A 23,979-nucleotide genomic window follows, 5' to 3' on the forward strand; every position below is an offset into this window, starting at 1 on the left:
TCCTTAAAAAAATGCATTTTCATTTCAGCCCTTTCCCCCTTTTCATATAGTATGGGGAAAAATAGAATCATCTGTTGGTTAGTCTAAGAAAAGTTGCGTTTCATAACTACATCATTAAGATCTGCTTCTGCTGACTGTGCCGAGACCCAGAACAAAGTCAGTTTTCAAGTAAGAAGGGCACAGCGGCCGCCTGGAACGCCAGAACTTGACTACCCCGCGTGGCGCGGGGGAGGTGAGCTTGATAAGTGTTAGACTTCTCAATACCAGCGAGCGGTTATCTGACATCATTAACTTACTCATGCAATCAAGTGGCTGATTGGGGTACTTAATATGTAAATCGTGCTAAATTTAATCAGCAGGCGTGAAGTGCTAAGATTTAATGACCGATAATTAAGAGCTTTTTTCTAGAAGTAGCTCCTTAGTGTTAGGAAGCTTTTCGTTGACCAATGAACCATCAGGTTGTACTACTGATAAAGATCCAGGAACTAAAGATTTAGTGTTTGCTGGAACAAAAATTTACTTTTTAACTAACCATAAGTGTGTTCGTGGGGAGGAGACAATAAAGGTGGTTTAATGGTTTTATAATTGAGCAGAATATGCATTGTATGGCCTTTACCAGAATTGGTCACGTCAAAAAGGAGACCAGTTATTTCGTGTTCTTTACATCCAAGAGTGTTAAGTTCTTCCTCAGAAGTGGTGGGTGGCTCTGAAAAGAGCCTTTGGTTCCTAAAGACTGGTATCTGAACTGAGACCTTATTTGCCCTTGGCCTTGTGGTGGCTCTCGGTCTTCTTGGGGAGCAGCACGGCCTGGATGTTGGGCAGGACGCCGCCCTGCGCGATGGTCACGCGGCCCAGCAGCTTGTTGAGCTCCTCGTCGTTGCGGATGGCCAGCTGCAGGTGGCGCGGGATGATGCGCGTCTTCTTGTTGTCGCGCGCCGCGTTGCCCGCCAGCTCCAGGATCTCGGCCGTCAGGTACTCGAGCACGGCCGCCAGGTACACGGGCGCGCCGGCCCCGACCCGCTCGGCGTAGTTGCCCTTGCGGAGCAGGCGGTGGACGCGGCCCACCGGGAACTGCAGGCCGGCCCGCGACGAGCGCGTCTTGGCCTTGGCGCGAGCCTTGCCGCCTTGCTTGCCGCGTCCCGACATCACGGTCCCAAACGCACCGCGAGCAGCTGCCAAACCTAAAGCGCCAGCCCAGCACTTTTTATAACCCTGTTGGGCGCCAAAAGGGAGGTTGTGCATTGGCTAAGACTGTGGCTTCGTATCGGCCAATGGAAATGCAACTTTGGGATCCTTGCGTTCCGATTGGGCAGAACTAACTTCTGACGTTGGGTTGAACAGTCACCAATCAGACGCAGGGTGTCATTTACGCCTTATTTGCATAAGGGCTTCTATATAAACCGGACAAGTGGCACTTTACTTACGCTGTTACTTCGGCTTTTCGTGAGCGTTTTCGGTGTTCTCTACAGCATGCCCGAGCCCGCCAAGTCGGCTCCGGCCCCGAAGAAGGGCTCCAAGAAGGCGGTGACCAAGGCGCAGAAGAAGGACGGCAAGAAGCGCAAGCGCAGCCGCAAGGAGAGCTACTCGGTGTACGTGTACAAGGTGCTGAAGCAGGTGCACCCCGACACCGGCATCTCGTCCAAGGCCATGGGCATCATGAACTCGTTCGTCAACGACATCTTCGAGCGCATCGCGGGCGAGGCGTCCCGCCTGGCGCATTACAACAAGCGCTCGACCATCACGTCCCGGGAGATCCAGACGGCCGTGCGCCTGCTGCTGCCCGGGGAGCTGGCCAAGCACGCCGTGTCCGAGGGCACCAAGGCCGTCACCAAGTACACCAGCTCCAAGTGAGCCCGCCGGCCGCTGACCGCAACCCAAAGGCTCTTTTCAGAGCCATCTACACTTTCAGAGAGGAGCTGGTGCGTTTTGGCAGTAGTGAGTCGCCTTTGGTAGTGTTTGGGTGGGGGGGCAGGGTTGGGAGAGGAGAGGTCGCTGGGAAGAAGGCTAAGGCGCTGGATAAACCTTGAGGCTTACTACCAACTCAGTGTGGGTCTTTTGACGCCCTCTGCAACGAGGCTTCAGCTTCGTGCTTTAGTCAATAGCCGAAATTTCGCCTTTGGTTATGCTTTTGTCAATGAAGCCCCTGTCGTTAATAAGCCTTAGGGATTGGCGGCAGATCTCGCCGATAAACTACCCTACCTGGTGGCGAGCAGTTCCCCAAGCTCATCGTGTTCTCGAACTCGGCATCCCATTCCTTCTCTTTCTTGGCTCTTTCTCGCATGGATGTTTTTCCTCGGGAGACCTTCGGAGCGGCGGGTTAGGACGCACTGCCCTCTACTGCCATCTTGTGGCAGAAAGCGGAGGCAGAGCTCCAAGGCGTTGCTTTTTCCAGATCGAATTGAGATGTTTTCTTCGAAGTTCAACTTCCCAAGGACGACGGTGAGCTGAGGTATATAGAGTCACTATTTCTTTCTCCCTTTAGCCATTGGATTGAAGTCTCTCCAACAGTCGGTCTTGCACATGAAAGAAGGGGAGTCAAAGATGTCAAAATAACCAAAATACTCAGCAACCTAAAACAAACCCTGTTTTCTTTTTCTGGTCCTCAAAGTGTAAGACTTTAATGTTTCCTGTAAACCTAAACATCTGACAGAACACTCATACTCCTGATTTTGCTGGGCTGCTCTTTGAAGACACGTCAGGATTTAGGAATATGATTACATATAACTAAGTTGCACTTTCTTTACCAAGAAGTCAGTATACGCTTGGTAACCTTGGTCATTTTGCAGGTCCCTCTGCCCTTTTAAATATGCGTGTTGCCCCCTAAATCTGACTCTTGGTCTTTGCACGTAGACTTTTTCTTTCCAATTGTTTCTCTTACTCCTTGTTCGGCACTTACCTGCCTAACCAAGTTCAAACATCCTATTAAAATGCTTGCGTTCATTTTCTGGTGTTGCCACAACAAAATGCCATTTATTTGGGTGGTTTAAAAAAACATGTATTTATTTTCTCAGGGTTCTGTGGGCTTCAAGTCCAAGATCAAGGTGTGAGCAGGCTTGGCTTCCCTCTGGGCTTGCACCAGAGAACTCATGTGGCCTTTTTCTCTGTGTTTGCACACTTCTGGAGTCTCTCCATTTCTTCTAACAACATCAGTCCTATAGAATTAGGACCTTCCTTATGCTTTCATCTAACCTTCATTACCTCTTAAAGACCATGTGTCCAAATACAGTCGCACTGGGGTTAGAACTAAAATGTGTGAATTTTGAGAGAACATGCTTCAATCCATTACAGCACATAAGGCCATTTTCCATGCTTTGCTCTCAGCCTTCTATTCCAAATTGTCTTTCATAAAATACCTACATCTAGCTTAAGCTGCCGCTAGAGAGACAGCTCTGCTGTCCCCCAAACTGGAGGTTTAAAGTCAAATGCTCACAAAGGCCCAGCCCATAAGAGCAAAACTGGCTGGATACTAGAAATCAGGCCTCAGCTCCACAAAGAAAGGTGCTCTTTGCTAGTTTGCTTGAAGCACATGGACTCCTGACACCAAATTTCATTTTCCCGGCTTTAATAGCGTGTTTCACTGTTCTCTTGATGCCGCTGTATGAACTGTAGCACGAGGACGTTGAAAAATGCCAGCTAGCATCTGCCCATGAAAGGGGATCAGTTGGAACGTCAGAGACCTGAAGAACACAAGGCCTATGCAATGGGTTTCACCTGATTGTTGTCCTGTGGGGCCGCAAGCCCTGGACAGCGAAACTTTCCATTTTTCAAGGGGATATGCATTTTAATATGGGATATTGTAAATTTTCAGTATAGGCAGCTAGTAAAAAATGTATAGCGTAGTGCAGATTAAACAAAAAATGTCTGCATGCTTCATCAAACCCTTAAGCTCACAGGTGGAGATCTCTGGGCATTAACAGATTTCTGTGCCCATGACAAGCTGTCCTATGTCCTTCCCCTGCCACCAAAGCCCAGATCTCATGCCCAGATCTCCCCAGCTTCCTAAACCCTCCCCTGAAAAGAATCTGTTCTCTTGGCAGCCCTGGGCAGAGACCAGGTCTTGCACACAGCAGGCATCCACCAGCTATTTCGTGCCATTTAAATAAATGGATAAAGAAGTGAGCTAAAAGAGAGATTTTAATTCTTTAAGCTACTACCAGCAATGAAATAGAAGTGGTGAAAGGTATTTGGAGTTGTTTATTATGGATTTAATAGTTACCTGGATAAATAAACCCATTCCTCTCTCATTATGTGAACTTTGTCTTACTGTGATATATTCTCTACCTACTTTACTTTGGTCTAGTCTCAACATTTTCTCCGTTTTCTTTTGCTGATTGTCCCCATCTCTCCTGTCTCATCACAAAGGAAAGGAAAGAGACTGTAGAGGCCACAAGAATCTTAAAGTTCCACTCCTTCTCTTCTTACAGTGACTCCCTTCTGCAAATGGCCCACCCTTGCTCCCTGAACCCAGCCTATTTCTTTCTTTTAGCCCCTCATTTTCTACTGTCCATTTAAATGAGACACAGACTCTCACATTCTGTTTAAATCAACTGTCTAGTGAATCACTGATTTTATTTTATTTTATTTTTTACTTTACCTTCATGCATATGAAAGAAATAAGAACCAAATTGTCTTCTGACTGAACAAAGAAATATCACAAAGGTAAAGGTCTTGAAGGAAAAAGGCAGTTCCAGTTAGCATCTTATGACGAGGGCAACACATTTTTAAAGAGAAAGACACCAGAAACCAATATTGCACTGTACGTTAACTAAGTAAAATTTAAATTAAAAAAAATTAAAATTAAATAAAGAGAAAGACAATCATTTGCAGACTTAGAATTTAAACGTGACTTTCAGAGGTCATACACTCTGAAGTCAGTCGACATCTTTGAAAATCCTTCATCAGAAACATCAGTGGCCAGGTCCATTTTATGAAGCCCTCCAGGATCTCTTCCTCAGCAGCTGCAAAGAAGGGGATTTCCCTGTCCTGCACTAGAAGAGGTCAGTGTTTTCAAGGTTAAGTGCTGGCCTTCCCCTAGTTGGTACCTACTGATAAAAGCAGGCCTGAGAATGAAATGTTGACATGGAGAAGTAAAAAGGGAAAAGGGGGTTATTAGTAAAAGAGATGTGAGTTGTCAGAATAGATTACCAACAATTTGGACGCGGATGAAGGGGATCCCAAGGTGGCCTCTCATTGATTCACTGTGGTGCCATGAGGCAGCCTCCAGGGTACGTGATCCGTGGACGGGCACATCTTTGGTCGCCTTTAAATCGTTAGGTTATTTTACAACCTGATAGAGAAAGAATGTAAGTTGTAGATATTAATAGAGTGCAGATGACTCCAGGTGATGAATGTGGGAAGGAAGCGGGGAAAGACTGAGCTGGTCTCAGTCTCGTCGTCGTCCTCCAAAGCTCATCCAATGGACACTCAGCTCTGCAAGAGGAATACAGCTCCACGCAAGGAGCGTCTAGGCCTCTCTGAAATTCTGCGGTTTGGAAATCTCAACAGTCAGCATCCGTAGAGGACTTGGATCCGTAGCCAACAAGTGAGGACTACAAGTGAAGGCGACGACTTGGAGGAGTCAGAAGGCTCGAGCTCTGTCCACCACTCATCCCAGTTGCAGCTGCTCCTTGCAAATAAAAATTATGCACCCAACGGCCCCGACAAGAAGGGGAGAGATGCCCATCAAATTCAGGTAGAGTTGCCCTGAAAAAGATACTAGGATTGGGGCTGCCATTTAAAAGAGGGCTTCAGTTGCTGTGTGCTTTTTTTTTTTTCTCCTAGCTGATGGGTTAAAATCAATTCTCAGCTCTCCGACAGGGGGCACGTGACCTTGCTTGGTTTGAGATCTCTGATTGGTGGATTATTTTCATCCAAAAGTTAGTAAAGCTTTCCTTAGGCGGGGGAAACAGGATTCTAAGCCCGTGTTGTAGACGCACCCAATGTGGGGCGGGGCGGGACGGGAATGTTGGAAAACAAAGCAAAAAGAAAACGCCAGTTAGCAGAGGATGGTTTCGATCCATCGACCTCTGGGTTATGGGCCCAGCACGCTTCCGCTGCGCCACTCTGCTCGTCTCCGAAGACGCCCTTTAAGTAAACCCTTTATTCTATTTTCTTTTAAAGGCTGTGGCCTTCCTCCTGGTTTTTCTTCCTCCTCAAAAACTACACATCCGTTCTATCCACGCTCCGACAACAGAATGAGTCCAGAGCACACGACTCCACGTATATTCTGAAAGCAGGAAATTCGATGCTCCTGTCGGGAAACGGCGGCCGCCAGCCTGCGCCACGGGCCTCCGCGGAGGCGGCTCTGCGTCTCGTCTCAGAGTCCCAGAAACGATGAGCAGCCTCGGAAACCGCACTTGGAAGGAATCCTACGACTACACCGGGGCAATTCCAAAACGATTTGAAAGGACTGAAAGGAAAAAACGAAAAAACCAACAGACCGTTGCATTGGCCGGGAATCGAACCCGGGCCTCCCGCGTGGCAGGCGAGAATTCTACCACTGAACCACCAATGCCTCGTGCTTGAGGGGGTCACGCCGGAGATAGAAAAGGGTTAGCCTGCTGGTTTTTTTTCTTTTGGTTTTGTTTTTTTGCTAATAGCAATACACGTGTATTCCTTTTTTTCCTTTTTTAGCTTGTTTTCTGCTCTTATTGACTACAACCTTGTAATAATCCTTCTTCCCCACTCTTCAGGAAAACCTCACTTTCGTGGCAATCCCGCGACCCGGAGCCCGGCCGGGTGGGGGCGACGCGGTGGGACCCCCGGGCACGCGGCGGGCACAGCGAGGTGGGACCCCCGGGGACCGCGCAGGGAGGGGCCCAGCGCCGCTCTCTGCGGGCCGCCCAGGAGAAAAGCAAGGCAGGGGGAGAGGCAGGCTTCGGTTGCCGTGGTTACGCAGGTGGCTCCGGAGAGGTCTCAATGAAGGGTAATTTCCAAAACAAAAAACAGGTACAATCATAACGGTCCTGTGAATACAAAAATGAACTCCTTTTTTAGCCCCTTAATGAAATAACTGATGAGATGTTACTACCAGGTCAGAGGAGAATTCAAAGGGATGCCATGTATAGATCAGGGAATTTGATGTGAATGTGTAAATAGGGGCACAACTGGCTTTTCCGCGGTGGGAGTGGGTAGGGGGAGTGGGTCGAGGAGGAGGAAAATGTCCCATCAGGAGACACAACTAATTTGCTTGTCTATAGACACGAATTATTTTCTATTGCTTTCAGTTACCTACAGTTTACAGAGTTGTAAAATAGCTCCCATTGGACTAGAATCAGATGACACAGAAGGGCGTGCCGAAATTTTCCTTTGCAGCACAGACTTTGCTACAGTCTTTTTCTTTTTCAGGGACGTCTGCCAATTTTGAGGACAAACTTAAGGGCCAAACTCGGAAGCTAAACACACCTTTAAAATCTCACCATTGCTCCGGGACTACGACCCCCAGCTGAAGGCAGTCGCTCAACCAACTGAGTATGGTCTTTGTTAAGGACCCCACTGCTCATTCATTCATCCCCACCCCTACCCTCTCCAGGAACCACAGCCTCCCCTTTAGCCCCTGCTTAGGGGCTCAGCTTAGATTGGGGGCAAGGAGGCAAAGAGAAAATGTGTAACTAGGTATAAACAAACATGAATTCCTTAAAATCATGCACAAGACCCAACCTGCCTGTTACACACACACACACACCCCCCTCATCTATTCCTACTCCAGCCTTGTTCACGTGTCCCAACCATGGAGAGCTATGCAGTTCCTCAGAAGCCTCCAAGCACAAGCCCAGAACAAGTGTTTAGTGTCTCTCCCTTGTGACCCTCAAGTTCTCCCCTCGAATAGTCACCAAGTCTCTCATCTCCTCCGTCTCTCTCCTTCTCAGGAGTGTCTTTCATCCAGAAACTCTAGGTCATCTTATCACTGAGGTCTTTCCTGAACACTCTACTTGAGGCAGCAATACCCTCCCCTCTTTCTTACTTTGTGTTTTTTCTCACACATTTAGTTCCTGGTGACATACCATTAGTTTCCCTTTATTTTCTGTCTGCTTTCCCAGCAGAGACTTGGTGTGTTTAGCTCACCGCTGTACCTACTTCTGAGACCTCGCAGGCAACTGCCAGTTGCTCAGGAAGTGTTTATCAGTTGAGTAGATGAATGAATGCGCACTCTTCAGTATGGTATTGTGCACAGAGTACGCCCTGCCTCGGCATTGTGTTGGCTGACTCCTCATCACTCTACTCCTGCCTCTTCACACTGACAATAGGTCTCACCTCAGGGTCTCCCAGTTAGTTTCAGCCAGTGGTTCTCAAACTTCGGCATGCATGGCAATCACCTGGTGGGCCTGTTAGACACGGCTGGGCCACAGACCCTAGAGCTGCTGATTCAGCAGATTGCTGGTGGGGCCCAAGAACTGACTTTTGTAGCAAGTGCTCAGGAGGTGCCACACTTACAAGACTCACACTCGGGCCCTGCCACACCCTGCTTGCTGTGACGCTTCAGAAGGGGGCCCTCCGCCCTCCGCCCACCCACCCCCCGCCGGGCTATTTGTCTTAGGTTCAAATAGGCACATACTCCTGTTGACCTAGTCCCCTTAAAAGCAAGAACTACTGAAAACCTGAAAAACAGCTCCTCTTGTTCCCCTGGGCAAGAGCAAGGTGTACGGCTGGATGCATTTTCCACCTTACTGCGTTGGTTCTTTGGCTGGCCTGATAATCAAATTGACATAAGACCGACGCACAGGAAAAAAAACGAATTTAATCTCCTAGTATGGGAGCCCCATCAAAATATGAGACTCAACCAAGTGACCAAAGCAGTGAGCTTGTATACCTTTCAGACAAAGAAACAGTACATTTGTGAAGAACTGACAAGACAGATAGCAAACATATTGCATTATTATTATTTTTTTAAAGATTTTTTATTCATTTGAGACACAGAGATAGAGAGAGAGAGAGCATGAGCAGGGAGAGAGGCAGAGGGAGAGGGAGAGGCAGGCTCCCCACCGAGCCAGGAGCCTGATGTGGGGCTCGATCCCAGGACCCCGGGATCACGACCTGAGCCGAAGGCAGACGCCCAACCATCTGAGCCACCCAGGCGCCCCCATGTTGCATTATTATTAACTTGATTTTCTCTCTACCCCTATTGATGTAGGCTCTGTTGGGGAGGAAAACAACTTCCCCTCTATCTTTCATTGCTCTTGGCTGAGGACCACCCCCCGTTATAAAAGAGATGAACAAGAAGAAACAAGCACGTTTAATAACGGGTATACCTCATGTCTTCACAGGAGAGCGCTGCACTTAGGAAACCCCAGAACCGCCCAAACCACTTCAGCTAAAGATGTTGAGGTGAGGGTGGGAAAGAGGAAGTTATGGGACGTTACCAGGCAAAGCACAGTAATGTTGTTACACAGACTTAAGTCTGGGGCCTCCCCCCGACCCATAGAGTTTCTAGCGATTTAGTCATCACTTTCTTCCTGGTATAGACAGGGAGTCACCCTTACAAATGGAGATTTCTCTTCTAAATGTAAATCATCTTTACAAAAGGGTACCTTCTACTCTGTTTTCAGAGCTCCTGGGTCTGCTTTTTCTAAAAAAAAAAAAAAAAAAATCAGTTTATTTTGGTGTGGATTATTCTGCTATCCCTCAGTTGTGGTTTTCTTTTTAACAGCCCTAGATTCCCTATTTCTAGTGATAAGGATGCCTTCTACCCTGCTGGTACAGGGAGGGTACCTTTCACATAGGAGACTTATCTCCTGTTTTCAGGGAGACAAGCAGGGTCAGACTATCCTTCTTGCACTGGCTGTTTCTCAAGTACCTTTAACTAAAAAAACCCAAAACACCAAGTGTCACAGTGGCGTATTTTGGGGTGGCAGATTCTGCTCCCCTTCATGTCACCCCCACAGACTTGAGGAAAGGATATCTGGAAACCGGAATTAGTTTCGACTCCCGTCTTTCTCTTCAGGGATTAGGCCATGTCTAATCTATCAGTAAACAGTGCCAGCTCACACACCTTAAAAAGAAAACTACAGGCCCCAGAGGGTGTCACTTGGGCCAGGTCACCAGACCTGGGCTTCATAACTAACCCGACTGCAGTTTTGACCTCCCCCAGAAATGCAGTCTTACCCGGTCAGCCAGGAACTTTCTCGTCTGCACCAGTGAGGTAGGCTGCCACCTGGGCCTCTCCATCCTTAACCGCAAAGCAAAAGAAGGTAATCTGCAGGATAAAACCCTCTGCTTTTCCCCCCGAAGGTAAGTGACCTTGCCTGTGACAATCTTTTCTTTTCTTTTGCTAATAACTTCTTTATCCCACCGTCCCTCTGGAAAAAACTCCCATTTTGTACACCTCCCCAGAGCTCCCCTCTACTTGCTGGGTAGGATGCTGCCCACTCCATGAATCACTTAAGAAAGCCAATTAGATTGTTTAAAAAGCAACCGCCACCACAGGGCCCAAGTGGCATCACTGAGGTTAAAGCCCCAAATCAGGAAACCAAGACTTAATCCCTAATCGAACTGCAGTTTCACTCTCCAGGAAGGTAACCTTTGACCGGTCAACACAAGGCAGGCAATACTAGGGACTTTACTATAGACCCCTTTCGCTCCCCTTAGGAGGGCGGCCTTGCCTAAACAATGCATTCCTTGCTAACGAATTCCTTCCTTCTTTTTTTAATGCCCTCTCTCTGCCTTTAAAAACCTTTCTTTAATTTTAAATTAATTTTAAGTTTTAGTTATACAGTGCAAGATTGGTTTCTGGAGTAGAATTTAGTGATTCATCACTTACATATAACAGCCAGTGCCCCTCACATATCATTAAGGTGATGGTCCACTTAATGCCCGTCCCCCATCTAGCCCATCCCCCGCCCACCTCCCTCCATCGACCCTCAGTTTGTTCTCCATCCTCAAGAGTCTCTTATGGTTTGTTTCCCTCTCTCCTTCCCCCCTTCCCATATGTTCATCTTTTCTCTTGCTTAAATTCCACATATGAGTGAAATCATATGGTATTTGTCTTTCTCTGGCTGACTTATTTCGCTTAGCATAAAACACTCCAACTCCATCACGTTGTTGCAAATGGCAAGATTTCATTCTTATTGATGTTTGAGTAATATTCCATTATATATATATATAAACCACATCTCCTTTTTCCATTCATCTGTCGATGGACATTTGGGCTCTCTCCATAGTTTGGCTATTGTTGACAATGCTGCTGTAAATATCAGGGTGCATGTACTCCTTTGTACCTTTTTTTGTATCCTTTGGATAAATACCTTGTAGTGCAATTGCTGGACTATAGCTCTATTTTTAGGTTTTTGAGGAAACTCCATACCGTTTTCCACAGTGGCCACACCAGTTTGCATTCCCACCAACATTGCATGAGGGTTTCCCTTTCCCTGCATCCTTGCCAACATCTGTTGCTTCTTGTGTTGTTAATTTTAGCCATCCTGACAGGTGTGAGGTGGTCTCATCATAGTTCTGATTTGTATTTCCCTGATGATCAGTGATGTTGAGCATCTTTTCGTGTGTCTTGTCAGCCATCTGGATGTCTTCTTTGGAAAAGTGTCTACTCGTGTCTTCCACCCATTGCTAAACTGGGCTTATTTGTTTTGGGGGGGTTCAGTTTTATTAGTTCTTTATGGATTTTGGATACTAACCCTTTATCAGATATGTCATTTGCAAATATCTTCTCCCATTCCACAGGTTGCCTTTTGGTTTTGTTGATTGTTTCCTTTGCTGTGTAGAAGTTTTTTTTTTTTTTTTAATCTTGATGAAGTTCCAGTAGTTCATTTTTACTTGTGAAAAACTTTTCTTTAATTTAGCTCAGTGGAGCTCCCCTCTCTCTGCTAGATGGGATGCTGCCCAATTCATGAATCATTTAATAAAGCCAATTAGATCTTCACATTTATTTAGCTGAATTTTTATCATCTAACAGTACCCAGAATCTCACCACCGCTCACCACCTCTATCATTACACCCTGGTCCATACTACCAGCATCTCTTACCTAAATTATTGCAAATGCTGCTAACTGCTCTCCCTGCTTCTGCCCTGTTTGCATTATAGTCTGTCATGTCCCTCCTCTATTCAGACCATCTTACCCACCATAAAAAACAAATCCTACAGTGACCCATCCTTCCTGTAGGGGAGGAAACTTCTCCTCTACCCTCTTAGGTTCAGTTGCTAGAATGTGTCAATTAAATACATTAACGGGAGAAAAGGCATACAGATGTTATTTTCAACTTTATGTGCATGGGCACTCCACAGAAAAGAAATGAAAAATCCAAGGAAGCAGTTAGCCTTGGAAGCTGACGTTCCATTTTAACAAAGGGTGAAAAATTGTGGAGAAATGACCTGACAAAGGAAAGAGGGGTTTGGCTTCTGGGAGCAGTGAATTGTGAGAAGGAAATTTATGGGGAAATTAATAGAAGATAAGGGTTATGTTAGTAAAGTTTGTTTGTGCAGACTCATCTTGGTGCTGACTTTCCATCTGCCTCATGGCCATAAAATTCCCCCAGAGAAGGGATTTCTGGCAGTCCTCATTTCTCAGAATTTTCTGCTTTTAGTCAGATAAGGGAGCTCCAAGGAGGTTTCTTTCTGCCTGTTTTGAGTCTCAATTGCCTTCAGCTCAAAATAACCCATATGCTAATCTGGCATGTTTTGGGGTAGCATGTTCTGATCCCCTTCATACCTCTACCTCTAATCTGTCTCCCACCCCTCTCTCCCTTACTTCACCAAGGTCTCACCACTGTCCTACACGTAGGAGAGGAAAACTAATTTCCCCTTTAACCTTAAAAATATGACTGCCAGTTATTTTACCAGCAAAAATGGGTTCAATTAGCGATAGCCACAGACTTGCAATCTGGGACAGTAAAAGCCATGGGCAAAGGAGAACGCCCTTTTGTAGAGGATCGGGGAATTTGGGAAGGCTGTTATAAACTAAAAGTTCATTGGAGCAACCTGAGATTTCAAAGTGTACTGGCTTTTCATTGGCTCAGTTGAGATAGTCTCTCATTGACTGGGCTGTAAGGGATGGAGGGGAGGAAGGCTTTTTTCCTCCTGCTGGGGTGTAGTAAAGCGCCTGCAAGGTCTTTCTGTTGCATCTGAAACTGACAGGTAGTGCTGGGTGTGAGAGCTCCCTCTGCTGGCCTTCTGACTCCATTCTTAAAGATACTTCCTTTCATTAATTTTCATAGCTTCTACCCTTCTAGGTTCTTGGATGAGACATCCCTGTAATTAAAAGACAGATTAACAGGAGAAAAACAAACAGGCATGATGTGAATACCTCCTGGATACTTGGGAGAGACCCACGAAAACTCCCCAAAATGGCTCAAGCCACCACCTTAAATACCTCTCCAGCTAGAGAAAAGAGCCACTGTTGGGGACTGGGAGGGAAGCCAGTTATGGAAAATTTTCAGGCAGAGTAAACAAGGGTATGGTTGTTATGCAGATTTAAGTCTCTGTCTAGACATTGGGTCGTCCTGTTCTTCAAGGTACAGAGGGGACAACTTCTTGCCTCCTGGGGATCTAGGGAGTGGCTGCAAGCCTGCCTGCAAGTCTCCCCATTCTAGTGAGACTCCAGAGATTAGAGACCAAGGAGCAAGGCTGGGCATGGGAAAGGTGCCTCTGTCACTCTTACAAGGATAATCCAGTGAGAATCAGGTTTGTTATAAAAATGTGGAGGAGATGTTTGCTGCCTCTTGGGTGCTAAGTAGGAAGCTCCTCTAGTAGAGAGAGAGACATGGGCTCAAAGGTGGAAAACAGTGCATTTACAGGGTGAAGGAGGCTCACCTAAGGAGGGAAGCTGATGGACAGGGAAGTGAAAATCCCAGAGGTCAGGGAATATGCATCTTTGGTCTCAAAATTCCAAGACCCTTGGCCAGGGTGACATTCAAACCCTTGTCCCTGAGAAAGGATTTCACTCTAAAACGGAACTGGAGGGGATGAAACGGAGACTCTCCTGCATTGCATCTTTAGAAGGGAACTTAAGACCCTAGAGACTGATTTCCCTCAAGTGCCTGATGTGTAGAACACCAAGACTTGCCTCCTGGCCAAGGAACAGACATCGGAAACCTCACTGCCAGGTGACTAGGTGGCACAGTCAGTTAAGCACCTGACTCTTGGTTTCAGCTCAGGTCTGATCTCAGAATGGTGAGATCCCACCGTCCAGCCCTGTGTAGGGCTCCATGCTGGGCGTGGAAACTGCTTGGGATTCTCTCTCTCCCTCTGATGCTCCCCCTGCTTGTGTTCTCATTCTCAAATAAATAAATAAAATCTTAAAAAAAAAAAAAGACTGCTGTGGGGGCTAAGGGCAGGCTGCCCCAAGATGGGCAACTTGTCATATTGATTATTTTATTTATTATTACTTTTTTATAAAAACTTTTTTAAAGATTTTATTTATTTATTTGACAGAGAGAGACACAGCGAGCGAGGGAACACAAGCAGGGGGAGTGGGAGAGGGAGAAGCAGGCTTCCCACTGAGCAGGGACCCCACCCGGGACTTGATCCCAGGACGCTGGGATCATGACCTGAGCCATGTACTACAGGCTAGTAGGAATATGAGTAGCAGGGAGTCCCATAACGCTTCACCTGGGAGCATACTGTCAATAAAGCACATAATTATTGGCTTCATTATTGGCTTTAGTTCCAGGACTCACCTTTGAAGAATCATGGAAGGCACAGATGTGTTTAACATGGGTAGAATATGCTATGCTAAAGCATGATGCTTTATTTAAGAGGGAGTCACGGGGGGCCTGGCTGGCTCAGTTGGAAGAGTGTATGACTCAATCTCAGAGTTGTGAGTTCAAGCCCTATGTGGGGTGTAGAGATTACTTAAATAAATAAAACTTAAAATAATAAATAGGTAAAGGGCAGTCATGTACAGAGCATAGTTTGTTCCATAAAAGTTAGAATTCCTACTGATGGGTTAAAACAAGGCAGATTTTAGCATGATACAAGACGGGACTCCTAAAAGATTGACATTACACGGTGATGACATAGTGAACGCTTCTGGCAATGTGGGAAAATAGAAACATACCTAAAACAGAGATTGGATTACATAATCTACCTAATGCCTTTCCTCTTCAAATTCCGTTTTAGGAATTCTTATAGTTAAATCACATTTTTCATAACCATTTCTCTTAATGACCAAAGGAACAAAAGCAGATGGAGAGAAAATTGTAGACACAACCAAGTGTTTGGGTGAATGTCACATGGAAGCCATTGAGTGAATTCTTGTGGCTTCTCAGGAAAGGGCTGAGCAGAAGCTACCCCAGGAAAAAACGGGATGGCTCTCGAGTGGGTGAGCCTCTCTGTGGAGGTACCGGAGGGAAGCTGGACTGCATGGCCTGTAAGATCCCTTCCAGCCCGGAAAGTCTATGGCTGTGTCCGTAGCAATCTAAGGGGGATTTGGCGTAAGAAGTAACTTCCTGAAGATGACATCTGTGATATGTGGACTATGTTAATAAAGAATGCAGCGGAGAAGTCAACTGTATTTGTTTCCGGGGCGGCCATAACAAATGATCAGGAACTTGGTTGCTTAAAATAACAGAAACTGATGATCTCACAGTTCTGGAGATCATGGAGTCCATAAGGTCCTCTCCCTCTGGCAGCGGTGGGGCTAGGGAGGAGATCTGCTCCAGGAGCTGCCGGCATGCCTCGGGACGACTCCTTGACTTGTCATCCCACTGCCCACTCTCCTGGTTTCGTAACCCCTCCTCCTCCTCCGTGTGCCCTGGTCCACTCTCCCTCTGCCTCTCTCAGGAGGACACCCGTGATGCGCTTAGAGCCCCCCCAGATAATCCAGGATAACTACCACTCTCAAGATTCTTGACTTCATCAACTCGTTTGCCAGAGAATGTCACATTCACAGGTTCTGGGCACCAGGAAGTGAACATATCTTTCCAGAGTCCTCATTCAACCTTCGACAGCATCCATACCATCAGGGCGGTGTAACCAAAAACCCCCAAAGAAAGAAGAATAATGTTAACTTTGAGAACTTTTAGATTCTTAATCAAATGAACAAGAATCCAACTTTATTCCTACCCCTACCTAAGCATCATCACTATTTATTGTCATTAAATTTGTGTGTGTGTGTGTGTGTGTGTGTGCAAAATGGTGGTTTATTAAAGCATGGGTTCAGGACCTGTGAGCAGAAAGAGTTGCACCGGGGTCTTGAGGAGTGGTGATTATATACTTGGGAGTTAGGGGAAGTAAGGAAAAGGGAGGTTTCAAAAAAATTTCATATTCTAAAGAGGACCATGACTACAAGATACTGGAGGTCTTGCCATTGTCAAGTTAAGGTTCTTTTCCCCTTCCAGCAAGGTATTAACATTGAGTTGGGAGATTCCTGGAAGAATGTCACACATGTCGCACCCAGAAGTGGGGGATGGGGGGCCATTGCAGGGTGTCAGCTTGTGCTTTGTCTTCAGCCAACCTTCTGCTCCCTCATCATTCCCCCCTGAACAATTTTCACACTTAAATCTTTAGGGTTCAAAGGTGGAATGTCTCATCTTCTGTAACATCTTCCTGCTGAATAGGGGCATAGAGATGTCCCTACCTCTGGGTCAATATTGGTCAGTTGGGAAACAATGAAAGGGGGGGAGCTGAATCCAATGCAGTCAACATGTTTGAACCTCCTTGAGTAGAAAAGATCATCTGTTAGCTGGAAGTTATGGCAGTGAAGGAGTCTTGACACTAGGCAGGGAGACACCGGAAATGGCAACAAAACAAGGTTAATATTATAATGAGAAAGAGAAGTCTGAATAAAAGGTCTTTGATAGTTGACCTTTGATAAATTTCCTTCAGTCCAGGAATTTTAACCAATCATTAAAGAGATCATTTAAAGTGCCAATTTGAGTATTCATGTCAGTTAGAAACCCAGAAATATTTTTGTGGTAATCTGGAATGTATACGCAGCATTGTTTTTATGATAGTGCAAGTTTTATATTCATGCATTTGTATTACTTTAGTATTTAATAGAGAAATGCTATTTTGAGTGTCATTTAGGGCTCTGACCATGTACTTATTAAGAGCTTCCACGTGCCAAACAACATCCTCCAGTCTCAAAGGGAACAAAGATCGATGTTTGGTGGTTATACCAATGACACACAGAACATGTCCACCGTTGTTTTAAATTTGGCAGGTTGGCTGGGTTGGTATAATGACTTTAATAATGTGTCCGTGCATCCAGGCAAAACCCATAGGACATCGGCCTGTCCAGCCTGGGGGGAGCCATGGCCACAGGTTAGAGCTGCATAGCCACTGGGTCCCAGCCAGGAGCCAGCCATCTAATACTGGGCCTCCTTGAACCGCAGTCAGGATATTAAGGGCTATTCGGTTTTGGAGGGCCATCCTTTGAATTTGTGTGAATTTCAGGCCCATTTTTGATCGGGGAGTTATGGCTTGATAATAATCCTCTCCTTAAAATTGCTCTGTGGGCATGTAAGACTAGAAAGGCATTTTTGGGAGTCAGTATAAATATTAATTTCTAAGACTTTTGCCAATTGCAAAGCACAGTTGGGTGCTATTAATTCTGCTTTGGGGGCAGACGTGTTTGCTGACAGGGCTTTGGCCTCAACAGTCTGAGTTAGACTGACTATAGCATACCCAGCTTTTCTTACCCCTCTTTTCCATGAAACTACTGCCATCAGTAAACCAACTGTCATCTGCACTTTCAATAAGGGCCTCTTAAATTTGGTCGACTAGAATAAAGAAGATCAATAACTTCTGAACAGTTATGTTCTATAAAAGTATGATGGTCAGGTCTGAGCATAAGGGTAGCTGGCAGGTGTTAAGTATTATTTCAGGCATATCTATAAGCATTGCCTCCCATCATCTATTGGTGGCCTTTGATCCGTAAGACACTGTGGACCTGATGTGAAGTCATTCCAGTCAGGGACTGTCCCATAGCGAGCTTTGAGGTTCCTTTTACCAGAAACACTGTTGTATGCTTGGCTAAAGCTTTTATTTGTAATTGTACCCCAATAGAGGTGGCTTCTAGGATAAATATGACTATGAGGGATGAAACCATCAAGAAGACCTCTTTGTTTGAGGTCCAGCCTTAACAATATCCTAATTACAAGGAATCACTGGAAGTGGGAGAAGACTTGTCAAGAGATAAGGGCATCCCCAGGTACACTAGCCAATCCAATCAGAAAGAAAGTGGGGTCATCCATTATCTCCACAAGTCCATAGTTAACCCCATGGAGTGGGGTATGCTCTGGCTTTTAAGGAAAAATTTTATCATCCCAGCCACACAAATTGGTCAAGGTGCTAGTGGAGTTATACAATCGTTGGGGAATCCATCCCATTTTCCAGCTATGATTAAATAATCAAAGGCACATGGGGTCCTGTTATTATCCTCACAGAATAAAAAGCATGAAGATTATCTAAACATGAGATATTGTAGAAATAGAAAAGGTATTTCTCTGAAGTTTACGTCACGTTGTCTAGCTTAAGCAAACAACATTTAAAGACAATCAGATCTAGGATTTAACATCCACAAAGGTGAGTTATTGAAACATAATTTTTCTCTCTAAAGTAACCCTCATTTCTAGAGATAGCCAAATCAAGACTAATTCATTTGCAGAACAAGTCCAGTTTTAACAAACTTGGTCTAATTATTTATGTGAGCTCAGCAAGAATGATTGATCGTATAGATCTTTTAGAATCTGCTTTGCTGGAACTTTTATAAGGAATCTCTAGGTTGAACTTTTAGTAGCCTCTCCAGACCAGAAGCCAAGCCAAGTACTTGCCATCAGACATGCCTGCAATACCCGTAGATGTGGGCGATTCCTCTTCATGAGGTCCCCAATGTATCCTGAGGTTCCTTCACCTGCCAGGAAGTAACATTCTTTACTCACCTGATGAGGCTGCTGGGAACTCTGTAAGGAAGGAATCAGGCCAACAATTTCAAGGGGCTTTATGGCTCCAGGTTTCATAAAGTCAACCTTAGTTCCTTAAAGCTGTTTGGTCATATCTGAGTCTATGCATGTCTTTCTCAAATACGACATTCCAGTCAAAGCCCTTGGTAAAATAACCAACATTTCCAATGGTGTCCTGTTGCAAGGAGAACAGATTCTTATTGAACTTATGCAAATGACTATGATTGCCATGGAAGAAAGAACACTTCCTGAGACCTTTTCAATCAGAGGGTTCAGGTAGAGAGAAAAGGTAAATGCTTTGTTTACAAACAAATACTTTATCACATCTCTGTTAAGTCATAGATGTTAAGGAAAAGTTTCCTTAATCTGGATGAGTCAGCATTAGAGAATCAGCAATGTTTTAAATAAGAGTCACAAAACTATAATCTAATCTTTTTAGTTTATTTAGTCCCATGTTACTATTTCTTGTACAGTGTGAATGCAGCTTTTTTAGTTAGTTCTGGAAATTCTGTCCCATTTCAGTTTTAGAATTTAAGATGTCAAAAACCTGTATTTGTCCTAAAAGTCCTTTATATGAATTTCCTTGAGATGAACCATTTTACAAGAGAATAAGAACAATAACTATAAGCGACAAGACTCAAAAATGGACATGGTTAAACATCTGATAAGAGGTCACAACTTAGCTGGCAAGGAAATCCAGGTATATCTGTGACACATAACACATTAATAGTCAAAATATCAAGTGATGATGACCTTTTACCAGAAGGTAACATACCAAACAAACAAGCCTAATTAGTCAATGAGACTTGTTTACGATTTAAATCTTGGGGAAGTTTGCTAAAATCTTAAGAAGTTTTAAAACACATGCCTAAATGGGATTAGCGATCATCAAAGACCTGATAAAGGCAAAACATAGAAACTGGTTTTCTGGGCAGACAAAAGAGAAAAAAACCTTTGTTTACATTTTCTTATCAAGAGCAGACCAACAATTCAAGAAAACTTATCTTTTTGAAAAGAGAGAAAGCAGACTTTCCATATTATACCAATGTACTTTTAAAATACATTCATTTCAATCTGAGTCCATTCTTACCACACCAAAAATTCCTTTCCAAGGATTTCCCATCACAAACCTTCTACATCTTTCTTTTGCATTCAGATTTTGCCCCAAGCCATTTCCTTCCAAACAAACATCTTTTTTAGCACAAAATTACTGCCTTTTACCTTAGCCATTAGAATTTTTAAACTAGATACATTTTCCTGTTTGAAACAATAGGAGATAGATTATGTAATTTTTCAATACATACACTTAATTAACCAGGGGGCAAAAATTGGTGGAGAAATGAAACTCCTTTGTGAAGATACGAACAATTCATATATTTGATATAGTTTTGAAAAGGTGAATGAACATTAGAACCATATAGATAGTAATTAGAAATGAGTAAGGGACAGGCGGGGCTAGGTAGGGAGAGAGAGATACGGGGCTATGTGATCAGGCTCACAGAAATCCAAAAAATGTGGAGGTGTGGGGAAACCAGAGATCTGGGAACAGAGGGAACCACCCTGCCCTAGGTGTGTGGGGTGAGTGTATTTTTTATGATAATCACCTGTGACCAACAAGGAATAACCAGACCCTAAAAAGGAAGTAAGCAATTGGAGGTGTTATTGATAGTCCTTGCTCAATGGTGATATCAATAGAAACGTTAAAAGGATTTAAGTTCCCCGGTTAGCTTTCTATAAAAGACCAACACTAAAAGCCCTCATTGGCAACCCTGTCGGGACCCCTCTCACTCTTGAGAGCTTTTTCTGTATCTTCACTTAATAAACTTCTATCACTTTATTCACTCTCCTTTGTCGGCGGGATTCATTCTTCGACTCTGTGAGACAAGAACCTAGCTCTCCCGCTTCAGAAAGACAATTGAATTTGTGTATTTGTGTGTAATTTAAATATAGACCTAGTCACACTTATGTCCGTTGTTTACATTAAATATGATAATCATATTACCACAAATATACATGCCTATCAGTATCCAGTATACCCTGCCTGAGGCTCGTTCTTGGCGGTCTGGCTCGGGGGCTCACTGAAGAGTGGCAAGTAAAGAAAAATGCAAAACCCACTGTTTGAGGTCCTTTTCTGGGAGAGTGCTGGGAAGAGAAGGGAAATTCTTCTCTACCCTCAAGTTCTCCCAGCTGGACTAAGAATTTAATTGACAGGAGACAGATTAACAAGAGAAAACAAAACAAAACAAAACAAAAAAACCAGTTTTATTCTGTGCACACAGAGGCCCAATTATGAAATTGAGCCCTAAAGAAATGACCAAGGCAAACAGTGTTTATACTTTTTAGACAAAAAGACGATAAATCGATGAGGATTTGACAGGACAAAGAAAACTTAACTTTGGGAACTTCAAGTAGTGAGGAATTCTAAACAGAATTTGGGCTCAGTCGTAATTAGGAACAAGGATTGTCTATACAGCCTTCCTGGCCCTGAATTCCCTACCTCTGGTGAGAAGGCTGTCTCTCTACCTCCTGGTACAGGGAGGGCAACTTTTTGGGAGATTTCTTTCCTGCTTTCAGGGGACAGAGGAGGGTCAGAGGGTCAGAGGGTCAGAGCGTCCTTCTTGCACAGACTGTCTGTTAAGTAACTTTTATTTAGAATAATCAACATGACAGAGTGGCCCATCTGGGGTGGGGATGGGCTCCCCTTGCCCTCCACACTGTTGTCTTGTAGAAGCATCTTAGTCTCATAATGTATCTCCTCAAAGGTGAGTCCTGGACCTGAAGCCAATAATTAAGCCAATAATTACGTGCTTTATTGACAGTATGCTCCCAGGTGAGACGTTATGGGACTCCCTGCTACTCAAATTCCTACTAGCCTGTAGTACATAATATGAAAAGAAACACCTCTGCATTAGTTTATGTTCAATTTCACCCATTTACTTATGGCTTCTATCTTTTAATTTTATTTCTGACTTCCATAGAATTATCAGTTTCTCTCGGTTTGGTGTCACTTTTAATCTAGTATGCCTGTCATCTCTGAGTTCATACAAGTTAGTGATAAGCGCATGTTCTAGTAGGACAAATGAGTATAATCCCTGTGACAACAGTACCTTCCTTCCAGAGTGGTAAGGTTTTAGGAATCACCTTTTGAGGGAGGTTTTACTAGCAGATAGTGTAGAGGCTACTTTTAGACAAGAGGCTTGAGCAATAGGACCTTGAGCAAAGCACAAGAGCCCACAGTGACCACCAAGCTGAATGCAAATAGGCTCATTAGGAAACCCACCTCGAAATAGCCATGAGCCCTAACTAACCAATGGGCTGCTTAGAACCAGGCACAGTTAACAAAAAGGGGAATGTTTCATAGATCCCCATGCCTCCCCCACTCTGCCCTGTAACTGTGGGTCCTCACCACTGTCTCGCGGCAAGATAGTCTCTCCTTTGCTGTTGGGTCCACAGCTCCCTTGCAGTTTGTTCAAAAAACTTCTCTCTCTTTTGTTCTGCCCTGGGTGAATCCTTCACCTCCCGCACTGCTAGCCCCCCATCCTCAATGGGGTCACCCCACAGACAGGAGCAAATAGAAATGCTTCACCATCTTAGTCAGTATTACATCATGTTATACAAAACTATGAGAAATGTGCAAATTCTACTCAGAAATCAAGGTATGTTATATATGTATAACATTTCCTAATAATATCAGTCTAGTACATCTATAAAAATAGACTGTTTAGTATTTGTTGTTCTAAATGAAACCAGAATGGATTCTAGTTAGAGTATGTAGTTTAAATAATGTATTAAATACATTAACTAATATATTGTATATTACATTAAGTAATAAGTAATATAGTACATAAGCTAATATACTAAATAATCAATATGTATTTAAATAAAAATATATATCATATATTTATATTAACGTATATTAATATATAATATTTTAACTTACATAATTTTTAAAATAATCACAAACTGATAGTAAAATATTTGTATATGTATCTTGTATTAATTTTATTACTTCAAAGCTTACCATTATATCATGCATTGAATCAATTAGTGGCTCATTTTTAAAATTGCAAAATACCTCAATTTCCATCACTCTGATTTCACTGCTATGCCTCACAATTCTTTAAGGTCACTGACATTGACTTTGAGATCATATCAAAATTTATCTCTGGAAGTCCAGTATATTATTTATTCAGACTTCAAAATATGAATGTATTTTCTTTGGGGAATGTCCTCTCATACTTCAATCTATTCTTTTAGTGTTTTGCTTCCATTTTTCTTTTTAATTAGATTTCTCATTGATGGAGATAAAAAGATAGGAACTCAGCAAAACATCTTCATTTATTTTAAACATTAGCTCAGCAGTCTTTAAAGTGTGGTCCCCTGATCAACATTACCTAGGCATTCATTAGATATTCATTAGATATGCAAATTTCCAACCCCCTCCCTCACCCAGACCTTAGAAAATCTAGGGGTAGGGTGTGGATTTTAAAGCCCTCCCGGTGGTTCTGATACTTTTTTTTACAAGTTTTAAGATCCGTTGTGTTGTGTTGTAATTACCCTGAGGCAGAAATGTATGCTGTGATTGGAAGATCTTGTTTTTTTTTTTAGATTTTATTTATTTGAGAGAGAGAGAATGAGAGAGAGAGAGCACGAGAGGGAAGAGGGTCAGAGGGAGAAGCAGACTCCCCGCCGAGCAGGGAGCCCGATGCGGGACTCGATCCCGGGACTCCAGGATCACGACCTGAGCCGAAGGCAGTCGCTCAACCAACTGAGCCACCCAGGCGCCCCTGTGATTGGAAGATCTTAAGAAGAAACGTGCTAATTGCATTTCTTAGTTCTTGTATTTTCTGTTTTTATGATATATTTAGTAGAAGGATAGAATTGGGAAAAGAAGGATAGTGAAGAGGCAGTTAAAATGATTACAATGTGACAATCGTAAATCCTAAAATCAACCAAATAGCCAACTCACAGCTCTAGGTGTTTTCCTCAGCCCTTTGATGAGCTCTGAAGGCCATGTGGAATTAATATCAATTACAGTCTTTTCTACCTCAGGGGAACCCACGTGGAATTAATAAGCTTTGCTTCTTGCACGAGAAAAGAGCATTAGACAAGTAATGGACATCATTATAT

General features: G+C 44.0%; 2 protein-coding genes and 2 non-coding genes across 4 annotated transcripts; 1 reads left to right on the forward strand and 3 right to left on the reverse strand.

The window, feature by feature from the left end:
- Positions 1–621: 621 nt before the first annotated feature.
- LOC118357159 (histone H2A type 1-E) lies at positions 622–1,168 on the reverse strand. Its single transcript, XM_035728418.1, has one exon. It carries the CDS (start codon positions 1,144–1,146, stop codon positions 754–756), a length of 393 nt encoding a protein of 130 aa, XP_035584311.1. The 5' UTR covers positions 1,147–1,168; the 3' UTR covers positions 622–753.
- Positions 1,169–1,379: 211 nt separating this feature from the next.
- Positions 1,380–1,899, forward strand: LOC118357171 (histone H2B type 1-C/E/F/G/I). The gene has a single exon (XM_035728443.1). It carries the CDS (start codon positions 1,471–1,473, stop codon positions 1,849–1,851), a length of 381 nt encoding a protein of 126 aa, XP_035584336.1. The 5' UTR covers positions 1,380–1,470; the 3' UTR covers positions 1,852–1,899.
- Positions 1,900–5,996: 4,097 nt separating this feature from the next.
- On the reverse strand, positions 5,997–6,068 carry TRNAM-CAU. The gene has a single exon. It is a non-coding gene; the product is annotated as a tRNA-Met (tRNA).
- A 375-nt stretch (positions 6,069–6,443) lies between these two features.
- Positions 6,444–6,514, reverse strand: TRNAG-GCC. The gene has a single exon. It is a non-coding gene; the product is annotated as a tRNA-Gly (tRNA).
- Positions 6,515–23,979: the final 17,465 nt, after the last annotated feature.

The sequence above is a fragment of the Zalophus californianus genome, chromosome 7, assembly GCF_009762305.2.
Source record: "Zalophus californianus isolate mZalCal1 chromosome 7, mZalCal1.pri.v2, whole genome shotgun sequence".
In the NCBI taxonomy this organism is placed as follows: Eukaryota; Metazoa; Chordata; class Mammalia; order Carnivora; family Otariidae; genus Zalophus; species Zalophus californianus.

What these genes read in the sequence shown, in the direction of transcription:
- LOC118357159 (XM_035728418.1), bottom strand. Translation starts at nt 1,146, where the DNA reads ATGTCGGGACGCGGCAAGCAAGGCGGCAAGGCTCGCGCCAAGGCCAAG.
- LOC118357171 (XM_035728443.1), top strand. Translation starts at nt 1,471, where the DNA reads ATGCCCGAGCCCGCCAAGTCGGCTCCGGCCCCGAAGAAGGGCTCCAAG.